The 19605-nt window shown below is 39.1% G+C and overlaps 1 protein-coding gene across 6 annotated transcripts in view; it reads left to right on the plus strand.

The window, feature by feature from the left end:
* Positions 1-19605, plus strand: part of TTN (titin) — a 281676-nt gene that overhangs the window by 32888 nt on the left and 229183 nt on the right. For all 6 annotated transcript variants that reach the window (XM_082658166.1, XM_082658171.1, XM_082658170.1 and 3 more), the window contains exons 29-42: positions 262-528; positions 626-898; positions 999-1262; positions 1356-1616; positions 3279-3539; positions 4081-4344; positions 4437-4697; positions 4820-5080; positions 5514-5774; positions 6292-6433; positions 6522-6687; positions 8426-8657; positions 10115-10399; positions 10636-10761. In XM_082658166.1, the coding sequence (XP_082514292.1) occupies positions 262-528; positions 626-898; positions 999-1262; positions 1356-1616; positions 3279-3539; positions 4081-4344; positions 4437-4697; positions 4820-5080; positions 5514-5774; positions 6292-6433; positions 6522-6687; positions 8426-8657; positions 10115-10399; positions 10636-10761 (3324 nt within the window). The remainder of the gene's footprint in view (positions 1-261; positions 529-625; positions 899-998; positions 1263-1355; positions 1617-3278; positions 3540-4080; positions 4345-4436; positions 4698-4819; positions 5081-5513; positions 5775-6291; positions 6434-6521; positions 6688-8425; positions 8658-10114; positions 10400-10635; positions 10762-19605) is intronic.

Genomic DNA, 19605 nt, shown 5'->3' on the forward strand with positions numbered 1-19605 from the left:
GGATTTTGAAAAGCAAGGTCATTCTGATATCTTGCTTTTAAATTTTTTATTGAAATATAATTCTGTGCTTTAAAAATAATTTTTAAATTAAGTAACTCCTTTTAATTGACAATTTATTTCTCAGTCCAGCAGTTAGATATTAAGAATATTCCTGATAGTATGGGGCGGGGGGAATAAGAGATTTACAAGGAATTTTCTCTATCCTAAGTCTAGATGCATAACTCTCCAGGGAAATTAACTTCTCCTTCTCTTATGCCTCAGGTGCAGTCATTGAGTTTGTGAAAGAACTTCAGGACATAGAAGTTTCAGAATCATTTTCAGGAGAGTTAGAGTGCATTATAACCCCGGAAAATATAGAAGGCAAATGGTATCATAATGACGTGGAGCTTAAATCCAATGGCAAGTACACAATTACATCTCGCCGTGGACGTCAGAACCTCACAGTCAAGGATGTGACCAAAGAGGACCAGGGAGAATACAGCTTTGTTGTCGATGGGAAAAAGACAACCTGTAAACTAAAGATGAAACGTAAGCCTTCCCCTTCCTGTCACCTTGCAGTGAGTATCGCTATGGCTTATTGATAATAAATAATCATAACATTCTTCTTTCTCCCCATATTTCACAGCCCGCCCCGTTGCTATCCTACAAGGACTCAGTGATCAAAAAGTCTGCGAGGGTGACATTGTTCAGCTTGAAGTTAAAGTCTCCTTAGAGAAGGTGGAAGGTGTCTGGATGAAGGATGGCGAAGAAGTGCAGCCGGGCGACAGGGTTCACATTGTGATAGACAAGCAGTCACACATGCTGCTTATTGAAGACATGACTAAGGAGGATGCTGGACATTACTCCTTCACCATTCCTGCCCTTGGACTGTCAACCAGTGGGCGCGTCTCTGTCTACAGTGAGTGCGACTTACATGTCTTGTTGTATGCTGTCAAGTGAGCACACGTTTCCAACAAAATTTGTATTCACAATTCTTTTGTGTGTGTGTGGTTTTGCAGGTGTTGACGTGATAACACCTCTAAAAGACATTAACGTGCTTGAGGGCACCAAGGCTGTGCTCGAATGTAAGGTCTCAGTCCCTGATGTGACTTCTGTTAAATGGTACTTAAATGATGAACAGATCAAGCCTGATGATCGCGTGCATGCCATTGTCAAAGGCACTAAGCAGCGGCTTGTGATCAACCGGACCTATGCTTCAGATGAAGGTCCTTACAAGCTGATGGTTGGCAGAGTTGAAACCAGCTGTGATCTTTCTGTAGAAAGTAAGAATTGTTCCATGTCACTTAGTATTGTTTTAAGCATTCTATTTTCCCAGTATACTAGTAACCAAGTGATTATTTTATTTTTCCCCCCAGAAATTAAAATTATCAGAGGTCTTCACGACCTTACCTGTACAGAGACCCAAAATGTGGTCTTGGAAGTTGAACTGTCCCACTCAGGAATTGATGTCTTGTGGAATTTTAAGGACAAGGAAATCCATCCCAGTTCTAAATATAAAATTGAATCTCATGGAAAAATATATAAGTTGACGGTTCTAAATATGATGAAAGACGATGAAGGAGAATATATATTTTATGCTGGAGAAAATATGACATCTGGAAAACTTATCGTGGCAGGTCAGTACATTTATCATTTAACCTAAGTTCTTAGGTTAAAGAACTTAGGTTAAACCTTAAACCTAAGTAGGGCAGTTGTTTTAACTTAAGAGATCATTGCCCATTTCCTCCCAAATTCCCACCAGTTTCCCACTTCCTTGCCTCTGCTTATGCTGTTCTCAAAACCAATAATACCCTTGACACTATTCCCATCAGCCTAAATTCCAAATGTTCTTCCAGGAAGTCGTAGCTCAAATGCCATCTCCTCTGTGAAGCCTTCCTTGACCTTCCCATTTGTAGATCTTAATCCTCCAACCTCAGGATCACTTTATGTGTGTTTCTTTCATGACCCTGACTCATATACTTGTTTTATTCCCCGTTTCTTCTTCCCACACCTGAGTAGATGCTCCCCAAATGTGGAATTGCTTCTTTCTCATCTTTGTATAGTCCAATACGTTGCACATGATAGATTGATGAGTTAACGTTTGGACTGAGTTTTATTTAAACTCTCCTACTGTAAAGATGTATTTCTTTTTTTTATTGCTCTTGTTTCTTTCACTTTTGTTTTCTTTGTTCCCTTCATACTTTATAATGAATATTTTAAAAATATACCTCAATATATGTGTCTGTGTGTCTCTTGTGAAATGAAGTAGACCATTCTCAGCAGAAGCCACCAGCTTAAAAATGAAGAATCAAAAGTCTAAGCCAACTGTCAAGAAAAAACTAGGCATCATCATTAATTGGTTTGGTACATAACAATTTAGGTTTTGAGGAGACTAAATTGTGCAATCCGTGGTATATAAGCAAGTCAAATGGGAATAGTGTCTTCTCTGGTATGAAAGTTTCATGGTTTATACTTTATTACATTATAAGATTTCCTCAAAGATTTGGCCATGAAAAAAACTTCTGAAACAGAATTTTAGATTCTGCACTTTGATATGTTTAATATAAATTACATGTTTTTAAATGTGTGGAAACAAGAAAAAACTATGAGCCTCTATGTGATTTCACCCAACATTTTTAAAGCACCTGCCATTGGCCAGGCGCTGCTAGGAACTCAGGATACAAAAATGAATATGGCATGATATTTTTTTTGAGGAATTCACAATATAGAGAGGGACAGATACATTAGCAACTAACTTGATGAAGGAGTAATTATCTCTGCCAGCGATGATAGCAGTGGAGCCAATGGGGGAAAACTTTGTAGAAGAGATGACATTTGTCAAAACAGTGATTTTTAGTATATAGGAATCCCTAATCTTCTAGAAACATTGATGACTATACATTTTGTTCAGCAAAATTTTTTCCAGTCAGATATTAGATGTATTTTCAGGAAATCATCCGTAGAAGACTAAGCAGCATGCTTTTGAGGAAGGAACTGAGTTACGGGCCGTCCATGAGCTGTGCTCCACATTAAGGTTCTCAGAGTTCTGTATAACTTAACAGTTGCTTTTCCTTTGCAAAACCTTTCTGATTCCAGTAGTTTCCCTGGTTATCAGTGATACTTAGAACGAGGGGTTTCTGTGATACCTTCTTAAAGTGCGTAAAAATAATTTTATTAGACATTTCATGATGTTCAGAATCATGTTTTAAAATTTGATGTTTTATATTAATTGTGCAAAGGTTTTTCTATTGTATAAATATTTTTAAAAGACTCACACTTGTAATTCTCTTGTTCCACAGGGGGCGCCATCTCCAAGCCACTCACAGATCAGACTGTAGCTGAATCCCAGGAAGCTGTGTTTGAATGTGAAGTTGCCAACCCAGATTCCGAAGGAGAATGGTTGAAGGATGACAAACACCTACCGCTGGGTAAAAACATCGGAAGTAAATCTGATGGCCACAAAAGGAGGCTTATCATTGCTGCCACCAAACTAGATGACATTGGAGAATACACCTACAAGGTGGCCACTTCCAAAACATCTGCCAGACTTAAAGTTGAAGGTCAGTGATATAATAACAGATTTATCCACTAAAAAATCGTAGTATATTTTTGACAGTTATTCTAAAAGTCAAATGGTATAATCATTGTGGATCCCATAAATCCTCATTTCATAAAATCATTATAAACTCTCGAACTTTCTTTCTGAGCCGTGTACCACAAGGTGCAAAATTGCTTATGAGTTAATGTGAAGAAACCACGTCTTAGGTTCCAGCTCTGTGGAGCAGCAAATTAGATGCTCTCAGTCTGTATTCCTCTTTCACTCTTCTCCAATCCATTGATTAAGTTATTAATATACAGCTATGCAAACTACATCTCATTCAAGTATAGAAAAGACATTATACGAGGTACATTTCAAACTGGACCCAGGTTTTCCTGAATAATCTCAAAGTGTCTTTTAAAAACTCTAGAGATGCTGCATAACTGCAAATTCTTTGATAACCATTCTTTTGCAAGATGACCCGGTAACAATCTTATTTGGGACTTCTCTTACCTGAATGGTATCATCTTTATTTTCTAAACAAATCATAAATTTGTCTTCAGCTGTCAAAATTAAGAAGACTCTGAAGAACCTCACGGTGACAGAGACGCAAGATGCTGTTTTCACTATGGAGCTCACACACCCTAATGTAAAAGGTGTCCAGTGGATCAGAAACGGGGTTGTGCTGGAATCCAATGACAAGTACACTATCTCAGTCAAAGGAACAATTTACTCTCTGAGAATTAAAAACTGTGCCGTTGTGGATGAATCTGTTTATGGCTTCAAGCTTGGAAGGCTGGGAGCCAGTGCCAGACTGCACGTTGAGAGTAAGTTGACTTAGAAACACTTTACAAGTAGCCAACTCGTGGTTACCATGAAGTTAACCATATCACTAAATGGCTTCAACTTTCCTCATTAGCTGTCAAAATCATTAAGAAGCCAAAGGATGTGACTGCCTTGGAAAATGCCACCGTTGCCTTTGAAGTTAGCGTTTCCCACGACACAGTGCCAGTGAAATGGTTCCACAAGAATGTGGAGATTAAGCCGAGTGACAAACACAGGCTGGTCTCAGAAAGGAAGGTCCACAAACTGATGCTGCAGCATATTTCCCCCTTGGACGCTGGGGAATATACAGCTGTGGTGGGGCAATTGGAATGCAAAGCGAAACTATTCGTGGAGAGTAAGTATGAGGCAGCCCCTGTGGCATTTCTGGGTGATCTCCATGTATTCATTCGTTTGTTTGCTCCATCTTTTTTTTTTAAATAAAATATATTAACCGAAGTGCTCTCTGATTTTCCCAAGCATTACATATTACAAAAACCATGAAAAACATTGAGGTACCTGAGACCAAAACTGCCTCCTTTGAGTGTGAGGTCTCCCACTTCAATGTGCCTTCCATGTGGCTAAAGAATGGGGTGGAGATTGAAATGAGTGAAAAGTTCAAGATCGTGGTGCAGGGAAAACTCCACCAGCTGATCATCATGAACACCAGCACAGAGGACTCAGCAGAATACACATTTGTCTGTGGCAATGACCAAGTCAGCGCCACCCTGAAAGTGACACGTAAGTAAAATATATATACAAATATATATATATATATATACACACACACACACACACACACACACACACAGAATATCCAGTAGGCTCATTGTTATTCCATAGCCTACACTTTTTCTTCCTGACCAGTTACCTTGATTGAAACATCTACTGTGTCCACACTGAGTTAGGCATCTGGATAAAATTTTTGATTAGGGTAGCATTGAAAGGCTACCTATGAAGATGCTCCATTGTCTATCTCTTACTTTTTCTCTTCCCCTGTCACTTGACATTGTCCTGTAGAGGGGTACCTGGAAGGTATCATGGCTCATCTCTCTGAACTGTGATACCTAAACAGACGTACTAAGAACATTCCAAGTTTTCATTCTGTGCCTGTCATAACCCACGTCGTAGTGACACAAAATCTCCTTGGGTGTATTTCCTTCCCCCTTTGCAGCAATCATGATTACATCCATGCTGAAGGACATCAATGCTGAAGAAAAAGACACCATTACCTTTGAGGTCACAGTGAACTATGAAGGCATCTCTTACAAATGGTTAAAGAATGGTGTGGAAATCAAATCGACTGACAGGTGCCAGATGAGAACCAAAAAGCTCACCCACTCCCTGAACATCAGGAATGTTCACTTTGGGGATGCTGCTGAGTACACCTTTGTGGCTGGAAAAGCTACCTCGACAGCCACTCTTTATGTGGAAGGTATGGTTTCATAAATGTCATATCCATAAAAATAAATGGCAAACACATTATATAAAATGTTAGAGCATCAGCTACTGAATGGATAAATAAAATGAGGTATAGCCACACAATGAAATATTATTCAGCAATAAAAAGGAGGTACTGATACATGCTACAACATGGATGAACCTTAAAAAACTTTATATCAAGTGAAAGAAGCCAGTCGCAAAGGACCATATAGTGTATGATTCCAGTTATAGGAAAAGTTCAGAGTGCAGAAATCTATAGTGACATAGATTGGTGCTAAGTCTGAGGGGAGGACAAAGGGAGGGGTCTGGAGGGTGATGGCTAAGGGGTACATGGTCTTTTTTGGGGGTAATGAGAATGCTTTGAAATTAATTATGGTGATGGTTGCACAACTCTGAATATACCGAAAGCCACTGAATTGTATACTTTCACTGGGTGAATTGTATAGTATGTGAATTTTATCTTAGCAAAGCTGATAGAAAGATTAATTTTTTTACACGCTGTTCTCCAGCTCGTCATATAGAATTTAGGAAACACATTAAGGACATTAAGGTTCTCGAGAAGAAGCGAGCTATGTTTGAATGTGAAGTTTCTGAACCTGACATCACTGTGCAGTGGATGAAAGATGGCCAAGAGCTACAGCTTGTGGACAGGTCCGTTGGTTTGTTTGCCACATCCCAGTGATTCCCGGTTTCCTTTGAGTCATCATACGTTAAACCTCAATTTCCCTTTCTTCCATAGAATAAAGATACAGAAGGAGAAATATGTCCACCGCCTTCTGATCCCATCCACCCGGATGTCTGATGCTGGGAAGTACACAGTGGTGGCTGGAGGCAACATGTCCACTGCCAGCCTTTTTGTAGAGGGCAGAGACGTTCGCATCCGAAGCATTAAAAGGGAGGTTCAGGTAATTGTCCACATGCTGAATTTTTGGAGAAGTCATCAGTAGCTCCTAATCTATCATTTTGTCACTTAATTTTTTAAACATCTTTATTGGAGTATAATTGCTTTACAATGGTGTGTTAGTTTCTGCTGCATAACACAGTGAATCAGCTGTACATATACATATATCCCCATATCCCCTCCCTTTTGCGTCTCCCTCCCACTCTCCCTATCCCACCCCTCTAGGTGGACACAAAGCACTGAGATGATCTCCCTGTGCTATGTGGCTGCTTCGCACTAGCTATCTATTTCACATTTGGTAGTGTAGATAGGTCCATGCCACTCTCTCACTTCGTCCCAGTTTACCCTTCCCCATCCCCGTGTCCTCATAGAGAATGTCACTTAATTTTTTGACTTTTAAATTTTCTAACCACAGTCTTCTAAAAAAATGAAATCAGCTTATCCCTACCAGCTTACACTCTTGTGCTGACATCAACTTAGTCACAGTTTCCTCTCGCTTAGGGAATAAGTGTATCCTTCGCAGCTGTCTAAATACTTTAATGAAAGCAGCTGTAGACACTTCACTGTCAAATGGCCACTTACCAAGCAACATCAACCCTAAAGGAACTAAACTTTAAATTGTGGTGTTCGCACAGCAACTGGAATTAAAGGAATTCAGAACAAGGTGGCATTTTCTCAGAAGCCTTCTACCTTGGAGAGGCAGCTGTGTGGGGACTTGACTGGGAAAACTCCCTCCGAGGTCCAAGAGGAAGACCAGTTTGAGCAAAGCTGGATTCCTAGCAGGGATGCTGAGCAAACACCTTTGCTCTTGACTGCACGTGTACGGCTTGTCCTCATGGGTGCCAGTCTTCCCACGTGATATAACGGGGCGATAACATGTGAAGGGAAGTATCACTTGAGCTCATGTTTATCATATTGCTCATCCAAGGAGAGCCAGGCATTACATTAGGCCAGAGTGAAAAAGCCTTCAATGCATAGTCAGATAACCCAATATGTCCTCCATCCTTTATTGACCAATCCTGAACCTTGATTTTCTCACTTTTAAAAATGAGGATAATAGTTCCTACCTAGCCTACAAGGTTCACATCATGTGAAATCAAATTGAATAGTAACTCAAAAGAACTTTGTCAATGATAAACAGCCTTCAGATGTAAAGTGTCATTATTTCTTTTTTATTTTATTTTTATTTTATTATTTACTTTTGGCTGTGTCGGGTCTTTGTTGCTGCGCGCAAGCCTTCTCTAGTTACAGTGAGCAGGGGCTACTCTTTGTTGCAGTGGCTTCTCTTGTTGTGGAACACAGGCTCTAGGCACTCGAGCTTCAGCCGCTGTGGTGTGCAGGCTGTAGTTGTGGCACATGGTCTTAGTTGCTCCACGCCATGTGGGATCTTCCCGGACCAGGGATTGAAGGATTGAACCTGTGTCCCCTGCATTGGCAGGAGCATTCTTAACCACTGCGCCACCAGGGAAGTACCGCAAAGTGTCATTATTTCTGTTATGATTAACTAAGAAGCAAACATTTAAGGATGAAATCATTGCCTCCATGCAGATGTAAGCAAAAGAAGTATGGGCACCTTTTGTCCAAGGATATGCAGGAAAACTTAGAATGTGCTATAACCAGTCAATTTTCTATAACATAATATATAGGTTTGACATGCTCTTCAAATGAGCTGTTTTGGAAACAGGTTAAAACCGAAAGGAAACCAGGACTTCAATTTTCTTTTCCTGTTGCTCCTTTAAAAGGTTATTGAGAAACAACGTGCTGTCGTTGAGTTTGAGGTCAATGAAGATGATGTAGATGCCCACTGGTATAAAGACGGCATTGAAATCAATTTCCAAGTTCAAGAACGACACCAGTATGTGGTGGAGAGAAGAATCCACCGGATGTTTATCTCTGAGACCAGGCATAGCGATGCTGGTGAATACACCTTTGTGGCAGGAAGGAACAGGAGTTCTGTTACCCTCTACGTCAATGGTAGGTAGAGATATTAACATATTTTGTGCATCCATCTGTAATAATCCTCCCTTTCAACTTACTGAAGTTCTGGTAGTTTCCAGGCAATTTCTCAAGAACCCATGGTACTCATATGTTTGAAGTTATTACATTTATTTTCATATTATACCTGTGGAAATGGGATGGTAGCTGTTAAAAGGACCAAGATGTCATTTCCAGAAGGCACCTAATGGCTAGATCCTTATTTAGTTTGGTCAATATTATTGAACATCCACTGTATGTCAATTATAATAGACCCCAAATGGGTTTCTAGTTACGGTTTTCAGCTGTTCTAGTTCTCTGCCCTTGGCCCTAACTGCTTGAATACTAGTAGCACTACCAAGTGATGGGGCATTTCCAGTCTCTGGTGGGGCATTTCCAGCCTCTGTTAAGGCATGCCTGGGAGAACCTAGGAAGCCACAGGTGAGCTCCATGCCCTAGGACCAGGGTCTGACTTTAGTGGGGAATTCCATATGCTACCAAGTCCTCAGAGGAGCACCATTAAACCATCCACTTTCCTCATTAGAAACCTTAGAGCTGAATCTGAGGCTGGTCTAGATCCATTCCTGTCCTGACCTTGGGTCCTACCTGTCTGAACAAATACCCCTGAGACAGATGAAGGAACAGTAAGAGTAATCTCAAGTTTCATAAAAATGAACCATATTGCCAACATCCCCTTGGTCCCTAGAAGACCAAATCGTCATGGTATCCAGTTATTATTATTTCTATATTAGTGGTAGAGAAACTGAGGCACAGAGAAGTAAAGGTCTACCTATATGGCTGTGTCAGAAATCAGCCTCACAGAAGTCAGTTCTCCCCATTTCTTGGTTCCATGAACGACCCAGTTTCCCTCAGTCATCACAACACCAAGAATATGTTTTAATTAGCATAACAGGAAAGCTGAATTAAAAAAAAAATTACCTAATTGCCTTTAGATCTAAAATGACATTCATTCATTCATGCATACTGATTGCACTTCACTGGCACCTGTATATTAAAAAATGATTATCACATATACACAAATACTTGAAAACCGAACCTGAATGGGATGAGCCACCTCACCACATGATTTGCCCAAATGACTGTTAAAAATAGGTAGCATGTGGAAATGTTCTAGCATTCTTTAGAGGACTGTCCATTGTCACCCCGATCCAGATCCCAGCCAGGAAAGGGGTGACCGTGTTATGCTGAAAAACTCAGCACTCCCAGCATCACCACCCCCCCACCAAATATCAAAAGTATCTCCCTCTACTTAGGGACAAAATTCCAATTTTTTTTCCTTCTTAGCGCAAAGAATGTTCTAATATTCTAAGGCAAGTAAAGATATCACCATTCCAAAGTTTTGTTTCGGGGTACATAACCACCTGGCAACAAATTAACGTAGATTTTCCCGTGCTTTCCTGTGTTTTCATGGGCTATTTGTTTTCTTTTCTTCCCAGCCCCAGAACCGCCCCAAATTCTACAGGAGCTCCAGCCTGTTACTGTGCAATCTGGCAAGCCCGCCCGCTTCTGTGCTGTGATATCCGGCAGACCACAGCCCAAAATTTCCTGGTACAAGGAAGAGCAGCTGCTTTCCACTGGTTTCAAGTGCAAGTTCCTTCACGATGGGCAAGAGTACACACTTCTGCTCATCGAAGCCTTCCCAGAGGACGCGGCCGTCTATACCTGTGAAGCCAAGAATGACTATGGAATTGTCACTACCTCAGCATCGCTCTCTGTGGAAGGTAGAACTACCTTGCTACTTCTCAGCTTAAAGTAAAACCTAAGAAACCCGCTTTTGTATCCTCCCAGGGCATTTAAAAATACAACTTGGAGCTCCTAAAAGTAGATTGCTACCTAACTTGGAAACTTTGAAAGGGCTCCACTGCTCCACTGATAAATTAAGAGAAATCAGCATGCTTCATTCTGTGAGGTCTGTAGGCTGCCTTACTCCTGACAAGTCTGTGGTCCCTTCCTTTAGTTCCAGAAGTTGTGTCTCCTGATCAGGAAATGCCAGTTTATCCTCCTGCCATCGTCACCCCACTTCAGGACACTGTCACTTCTGAGGGACGGCCAGCCTACTTTCAATGCAGAGTTTCTGGAACAGGTAGGTTTACAAGCAAAGGTAGAGTTGCTAATATTTAAAAAGAATGATGTGAGGAAAAGGTTTTCTTACCTCTTATGCATAATTTGAAGTTTCATGGGCATCTTGCAGAACACTTACTTGGATTATTGAATTGAGAATTAGATCAGTGTTTTCCGCTACTGGACTGTACACCTAAAAATGGTTAAGATGATAAATTTTATGTTATGTGCTAAATTTTATGTAGTTTATGTTGTTAAACTACAATTTAAAAAAAGGAATGAGTTCAGTGTTTTTCTATGTTTTAAACTTGAAAAATGTCGTTTTCTTTATGATCGTAGTTACACTTTGTTATCTCTTGAAAAAATACAACGAAACCTACAATTATTATTAGATTAATTATAATGGCATCTACATGTGTTTTAAGAGTCCATTTATATGTAAGACGTTGTTCAGTCTATGGACAGTGCTTGTGTGAAAAGCCATATCCCTTTGGAAGGTGGTATCCTGTAGTGGACAAAAGTGGGGGCGTTATGATCAGAGAGGTTGGATTTGAGTCTTGGCTCCACTCTGTGACCTTCGGCAAATACCTGATTTCTCTGGTTCTCTTTCCCTCATGAATAAAGTGAGGATAATATTGCATTCGGTCTTAGAATGTACATTTCATGAGGGCAGGGATTCTGTCTTAGTACCAAGAACATGGTGCCTGAAAAGCAGTAGCTACTAGAAGGAAAGCTCTGTGAAAGCAAGGGTGGATCCTTGTCCTAGAATAGCTCCATACGTAGTAGGTACTCAGTAAGTAATTGTTGATCGGACAAAAGAATGCTTGTTAAATGGCTGATATCAGTGGCTTCAGATCATTGTCATGATTATGTCAGCTAACCCACATCAGCACGTATCGCAGCACCCCTCATACAGTAATCCCTCCATCTGTTAGCTGTTATAATTTTTAATTGGTGCGTGTTTCCCAGAACCACCGGCCCCTCCCCTCACCCCAGGAGTCTGACCTTAGTAGAATGAAACAAAATGTTTAGAGCCATTTCTAGCCAATGATGATTGTAGACCTACCTCACATAGAGACAGGGTAAATCAACCTTATCCCGAATGAAAATCACTCCTTCATTTGCTTGACTGTTGTATACCACCACAAAGGGAAATTCTCCAAGCTCGGGCATCTCACAGCACTCCTAATAAACGTTTGTTTTGCTTATTGTGCTTCTCCCATTGGGTTATGGCCCAGTCTCTACCTTGCCAAGAGCCGGTTTCTTAAGCAAGTTAGTATTTCAATTGGGCTTCTATCACCTAATGATTTCCTGCTCTGGGATGGAGATGCTGATCTAGAAACCAAATAGACCTGTTTGATTTTATGAGCATAATTAAAGGATATGAGGTGTGTAAAGCACTTACAGGCATGGCTAGCAAGTGACTGGTGCTCAATACATTAATTTTATTACAAGCATTGAGAGGAATTATAGAAACATAAAAGTCTGGTATTGGGTGACCAACATAGATAAATACTATAGACTTTGTGACTTCAGAGCATGGTATTTGAAAAATGCCAAATATTAAGAAATGAGGACTGATTCGGTGATATCCTACTAAAAAGAAAAATGCATTTTAATATCAAATTCACTAAAGCCATACTAAAGAATTTATCCATTCATTGAATTTTTAGAGGAAATTTTTCAAATAAACATATGTATATGGATTATCTAAAGTAGTAGTCTTAACTATATTTGCATAGTACTCTTTAGTTTATAAGTCATTTTATAGTTTGCCTTTAAGGCATTGCAAACATACATTTGAAGCTCTCTACAAGACTACAATTGGGGTAGAAAAAGAAAAATATCTTTTCAATGTGACTGATGTCCTTAAATATTCGAATGGACTTTATAAATTCATGTGATCATTAACTCTCTATGTGTGGTAATATTAATACACATACAGAGGTTTTAGAACCCTTTCATAAATGTATTTTCTATATGACAAAAATTAAATTCACTGAATAAATGCCTTTTAAAATAAAAGCTCACCATATCACGTTTCATGCCCCTCAGACAGAAAATATTCACACAACTTCCCTTAAGAAAGTAAGTGCAGCTCTGCTTTCTGCAAATTGGAAAAAAATATGAGTCTGCAGAGGCCCCAGTCTCATGTTTTGGGGAACTCAGTACTTGCTGAAGCATGGAGCATGGTCCTGAGCAATCTGGTGGTGCTTTTGTAAGTGGAAATGTTATCTATCGAAGGTCTCTGGTGCCACCTACTGGTGGAAGAGAAGTTTGTAAAAGTAGAATTTTAAAACTTGTAATAAAGCTAGCTTTTTGCTAGTGCTCATTCTACAGATAATGGTCAGTATCATTTGGTGGCTTACAGAGTGGCAGCTAGCTAAGTGAGATGTTAAATAATTAGTTTAGCAATGAGGAATGCCCACTGTTCATTTAAGCTTTTTTTTAGTTTTATTCTACCAACATCTGTGTTCCTGCTATTGAGACATTGCACTAGGTTCTAGGGATGCCAGGACCTGTCTCTTGCCTTCATGGAGCTCAGTGTGTAGGTGAGGAGACGCGCATGCACAGCTAGATCCCAAGGTTGTAAGTGCTGTAACAGCCCACCTACTCAGTGCTCTCTGTCTGGGAGAGAGCTGGAGAAAATGCACGGACGGCACATTGAAGAATTAATAGGCTCATGAGCACGGTCGTGCTCCAGGCAGAGAACAACGTTTACAAAGTCATAAAAGCTCGCCAGAACACTCCATGTGCTGGCAACAAGTGGTTTAAGTATGGTTGGAAAGTGATGCAATGAGTGGACGAGAAGCTAGGAAAGAAGGCAAGGGCCAGATCCTAAAGTGTTGGTATTCTGTGCTTAGGACTTTAGATTTTATCTTGTTTACTTTGAGGAGCCACTGAGAGATTTTGAAACCCCTGGGTAACATGATCAGGTTTTCTTTTTAGAAACAACACTCTGATCATGAAAGGAGGAATGGACAGATGTGGGAGGTGAGGCTGAAGGTAACGGACCAGCAGAGAGGCTATCATATTATAATAGGCTTGGAAAGTGTTGACAACTGAGTCAGGAGAAAGATGGGGGTAGATTGTGCCAGAGTCCAGGAGGTAGAATGAACGAGACTCAGGCACCAAATACAATGGAGTGGTGGGGGTGAGGAACTGGGCAGTGGGGTGGCCTCACAGAAGCCATGAGAGGCCAGTGACTGACACAGGTAGTGGCAGCCCAGTCAAAAGTACCAAGTCCATTACCAAAACAGGTCTTGCCCTTTAGCTCATTTATTATTGACGATTCATGCCTGTTCTCCTGCTTCACTCAGTTCACCAAAGGAAGAAGTTGTCAGGAAGAATAAGCAGGGAACCTTGTGAGGGAGAGAGAGTACCAAACTCTCCATCCTTCCCTTTCCATTGATTTTTTTTTTAACATCTTTATTGGGGTATAATTGCTTTACAATGATGTGTTAGTTTCTGCTTTATAACAAAGTGAATCAGTTATACATATACATATGTTCCCATATGTCTTCCCTCTTGCGTCTCTCCATTGATGTTTAAACAAACAAACCAAGTATTTGTAGGATGACTTTTACATCCCATGTGATGATGGTATTACTTGTATATCCTATGGCCCTGTTTATTAGGTAAGTTATTGCTGATCCCTTGTGATGTTAGACATTCTCACTTTAATGACTGACTTGTGCCTGTGGTTTATAAAACCCTTTCCTCTGTGTATGTCATTGAATTCACACAGCAATTTTATAGCCCATGAATAGCCCATGAATTATTATGCATCTTATTTTACAAATGAGAAGACTGGTCCAGAGATTAACTGACATGTCTAAGGTCACACAGCTGGTAAATTGTAGTGTCAGGATTCCATTTCCTACCTTACCTTGCTACCTAAGGAAATAAAAAGATTTGTTTCTTTAAAAGGGGAACTTGTAGTTTATAACAACTACTGGGAAGCAGGGGAATATTCATAAACCAATATTTATGCAACAGTGCAAACAAATACTAGAGGACTGGACTATTAGAAGATCCCCATGGGTGGTATTGAGATAAGGAGGTAATATAGTGACCACATTCCAAAAACAAGATGGCTTCTGATTTTTGGCTTTTAAAACAAGTAACTAAATTTGAATCCACGCTTGACTTACAGGGCTGTTGCTTTAATGGAAGTATAATTTTTTTTAAAGTACACATCATCTTAAACTGTAAAAACATAGTAATATGTATCCTTGATTTGGGGTTTTTATTCTCTATCATTTTAAGATGGTTCAAATCCTTGTGTGGAAATAGCTAGTTTTTTTTTATTTAATTTAATTTATTTTTTTATACAGCAGGTTCTTTAGTCATCAATTTTATGCACATCAGTGTATACACGTCAATCCCAATCACCCAATTCATCACACCACCATCCCCACCCCTCTGCGGCTTTCCCCCCTTGGTGTCCATATGTTTGTTCTCTACATCTGTGTCTCAACTTCTGCCCTGCAAACTGGTTCATCTGTACCATTTTTCTAGGTTCCACATACATGCGTTAATATATGATATTTGTTTTTCTCTTTCTGACTTACTTCACTCTGTATGACAGTCTCTGGATCCATCCATGTCTCAACAAATGACCCAATTTCGTTCCTTTTTATGGCTCAGTAATATTCCATTGTATATATGTACCACAACTTCTTTATCCATTCATCTGTTGATGTGCATTTAGGTTGCTTCCATGACCTGGCTATTGTAAATAGTGCTGCAATGAGTGTGTCTTTTTGAATTATGGTTCTCTCTGGGTATATGCCCAGTAGTGGGATTGCTGGATCATATGGTAATTCTATCTTTAGTTTTTCAAGGAACCTCCATACTGTTCTCCATAGTGGTTGTATCAATTTACATTCCCACCAACAGTGCAAGAGGGTTCCCTTTTCTCCAAATCCACTCCAGCATTTGTTGTTTGTAGATTTTCTGATGATGCCCATTCTAACTGGTGTGAGGTGATACCTCATTGTAGTTTTGATTTGCATTTCTCTAATAATTAGTGATGTTGAGCAGGTTTTCATGTGCTTCTTGGCCATCTGTATGCCTTCTTTGGAGAAATGTCTATTTAGGTCTTCTGCCCCTTTTTGGATTGGGTTGTTTGTTTCTTTAATATTGAGCTGCATGAGCTGTTTATATATCTTGGAGTTTAATCCTTTGTCCGTTGATTTGCTTGCAAATATTTTCTCCCATTCTGAGGGTTGTCTTTTCATCTTGTTTATGGTTTCCTTTGCTGTGCAAAAGCTTTTAAGTTTCATTAGGTCCTATTTGTTTATTTTTATTTTTATTTCTATTACTCTAGGAGGTGGATCAAAAAAGATCTTGCTGTGATTTATGTCAAAGAGTGTCCTTCCTATGTTTTCCTCTAAGAGTTTTATACTGTCCGGTCTTACATTGAGGTCTCGAATCCATTTTGAGTTTATTTTTGTGTATGGTGTTAGGGAGTGTTCTAATTTCATTCTTTTACATGTAGCTGTCCAGTTTTCCCAGAACCATATATTGAAGAGTCTGTCTTTTCTCCATTGCATATCCTTGCCTCCTTTGTCACAGATTAGTTGACCATAGGTGCGTGGGTTTATCTCTGGGCTTTCTATCTTGTTCCATTGATCTATGTTTCTGTTTTTGTGCCAGTACCATATTGTCTTGATTACTGTAGCTTTGTAGTATAGTCTAAAGTCAGGGAGTCTGATTCCTCCAGTTCCGTTTTTTTCCCTCAAGACTGCTTTGGCTATTCAGGGTCTTTTGTGTCTCCATACAAATTTTAAGATTTTTTGCTCGAGTTCCATTAAAAAATGCCATTGGTAATTTGATAGGGATTGCATTGAATCTGTAGATTGCTTTGGGTAGTATAGTCATTTTCACAATATTGCTTCTTCCAATCCAAGAGCATGGTATATCTCTCCATCTGTCTGTATCATTTTTAATTTCTTTCATCAGTGTCTTATAGTTTTCTGCATACAGGTCTTTTGTCTCCCTAGGTAGGTTTATTCCTAGGTATTTTATTCTTTTTGTTCCAATGGTGAATGGGAGTGTTTCCTTAATTTCTCTTTCAGATTTTTCATCATTAGTGTATAGGAATGCAAGAGATTTCTGTACATTAATTTTGTATCCTGCAACTTTACCAAATTCATTGATTAGCTCTAGTAGTTTTCTAGTGGCATTTTTAGGATTCTCTATGTATAGTATGTCATCTGCAAACAGAGACAGTTTTATTCTTCTTTTCCAATTTGTATTCCTTTTTTTTCTTTTCCTTCTCTGATTGCCATGGCTAGGATTTCCAAAACTATGTTGAATAATAGTGGTGAGAGTGGACATCCTTGTCTTGTTCCTGATCTTAAAGGAAATGCTTTCAGTTTTTCACCATTGAGAATGATGTTTGCTGTGTGTTTGTCATATATGGCCTTTATTATGTTGAGGTAGGTTCCCTCTGTGCCCGCTTTCTGGAGAGTTTTTATCGTACATGGGTGTTGAATTTTGTCAAAAGCTTTTTCTGCATCTATTGAGATGATCATATGGTTTTTATTCTTGAGTTTGTTAATATGCTGTATCACATTGATTGATTTGCATATATTGAAGAATCCTTGCATCCCTGGGATAAATCCCACTTGATCATGATGTATGATCCTTTTAATGTGTCGTTGGATTCTGTTTGCTAGTATTTTGTTGACGATTTTTGCATCTGCATTCATCAGTGATGTTGGTATGTAATGTTCTTTTTTTGTAGTATCTTTGTCTGATTTTGGTATTAGGGTGATGGTGGCCTCATAGAATGAGTTTGGGAGTGTTCCTTCCTCTGCAATTTTTGAAAGAGTTTGAGAGGGATGGGTGTTAGCTCTTCTCTAAATGTTTGATAGAATTCACCTGTGAAGCCATCTGGTCCTGGACTTTTGTTTGTTGGAAAATTTTTAATCACAGTTTCAATTTCATTACTTGTGATTGGTCTGTTCATATTTTCTATTTTTCCTGGTTCAATCTTGGAAAGTTATACCTTTCTAAGGGTTTGTCCATTTCTTCCAGGTTGTCCATTTTATTGGCATAGAGTTGCTTGTAGTAGTCTCTTAGGATGCTTTGTATTTCTGTGGTGTCTGTTGTAACTTCTCCTTTTTCATTTCTGATTTTATGGATTTGAGTCCTCTCCCTCTTTTACTTGATGAGTCTGGCTAATAGTTTATCAATTTTGTTTATCTTCTCAAAGAACCAGCTTTTAGTTTTATTGATCTTTGCTATTGTTTTCTTTGTTTCTATTTCATTTATTTCTGCTCTGATGTTTATGATTTCTTTCCTTCTACTAACTTTGGGTTTTGTTTGTTCTTCTTTCTCCAGTTCCTTTAGGTGTAAGTTTAGATTGTTTATTTGAGATTTTTCTTGTTTCTTGAGGTAGGCTTGTATAGCTATAAACTTCCCTCTTAGAACTGCTTTTGCTGCATCCCATACGTTTTTGATCGTCTTGTTTTCATTGTCATTTGTCTCTAGGTATTTTTTGATTTCCTCTTTGATTTCTTCAGTGATCTCTTGGTTATTTAGTAACGTATTGTTTAATTTCCATGTGTTTGTGTTTTTTACATTTTTTTCCCTCTAATTCATATCTAATCTCATAGCATTGTGGTCAGAAAAGATGCTTCATATGATTTCAATTTTCTTAATTTTGCTGAGGCTTGATTTGTGACCCAGGATCTGATCTATCCTGGAGAATGTTCTGTGCACACTTGAGAAGAAAGTGTAATCTGCTGTTTTTGGATGGAATATCCTATAAATATCAATTAAATCTCTCTGGTCTATTGTGTCATTTAAAGCTTCTGTTTCCTTATTTATTTTCATTTTGGATGATCTGTCCATTGGTGTAAGTGAGGTGTTAAAGTCCCCCACTATTATTGTGTTACTGTCGATTTCCTCTTTTATAGCTGTTAGCAGTTGCCTTATGTATTGAGGTGCTCCTATGTTGGGTGCATATATATTTATAATTGTTACATCTTCTTCTTGGATTGATCCCTTGATCATTATGTAGTTTCCTTCCTTGTCTCTTGTAACAGTCTTTATTTTAAAGTCTATTTTATCTGATATGAGGATTGCTACTCCAGCTTTCTTTTGATTTCCATTTGCATGGAATATCTTGTTCCATCCCCTCACTTTCAGTCTGTATGTGTCCCTAGATCTGAAGTGGGTCTCTTGTAGACAGCATATAGATGGGTCTTGTTTTTGTATCCATTCAGGAAACCTGTGTCTTTTGGTTGGAGAATTTAATCCATTCATGTTTAAGGTAATTATCGATATGTATGTTCCTATGACCATTGTCTTAACAGTTTTGGGTTTGTTTTTGTAGGTCCTTTTCTTCTCTTGTGTTTCCCACTTAGAGAAGTTCCTTTAGCATTTGTTGTAGAGTTGGTTTGGTGGTGCTGAATTCTCTTAGCTTTTGCTTGTCTGTAAAGCTTTTGATTTCTCCATCGAATCTGAATGAGATCCTTGCTGGGTTGAGTAATCTTGGTTGTAGGTTCTTCCCTTTCGTCACTTTAAGTATTTCATTCCATTCCCTTCTGGCTTGTAGAGTTTGTGCTGAGAAATCAACTGTTAACCTTATGGGAGTTCCCTTGTATGTTATGTGTCATTTTTCCCTTGCTGCTTTTAATAATTTTTCTTTGTCTTTATTTTTTGCCAATTTGATTACTATGTGTCTCGGCGTATTTCTCCTTGTGTTTATCCTGTATGGGACTCACTGCCCTTCCTGGACTTGGGTGACTCTTTCCTTTCCCATGTTAGGGAAGTTTTCGACTATAATCTCTTCAAATATTTTCTCTGGTCCTTTCTCTCTCTCTTCTCCTTCTGGGAACCCTATAATGTG

The sequence above is a fragment of the Grampus griseus genome, assembly GCF_964374135.1.
Source record: "Grampus griseus genome assembly, chromosome: 7".
Classification (NCBI taxonomy): domain Eukaryota; kingdom Metazoa; phylum Chordata; class Mammalia; order Artiodactyla; family Delphinidae; genus Grampus; species Grampus griseus.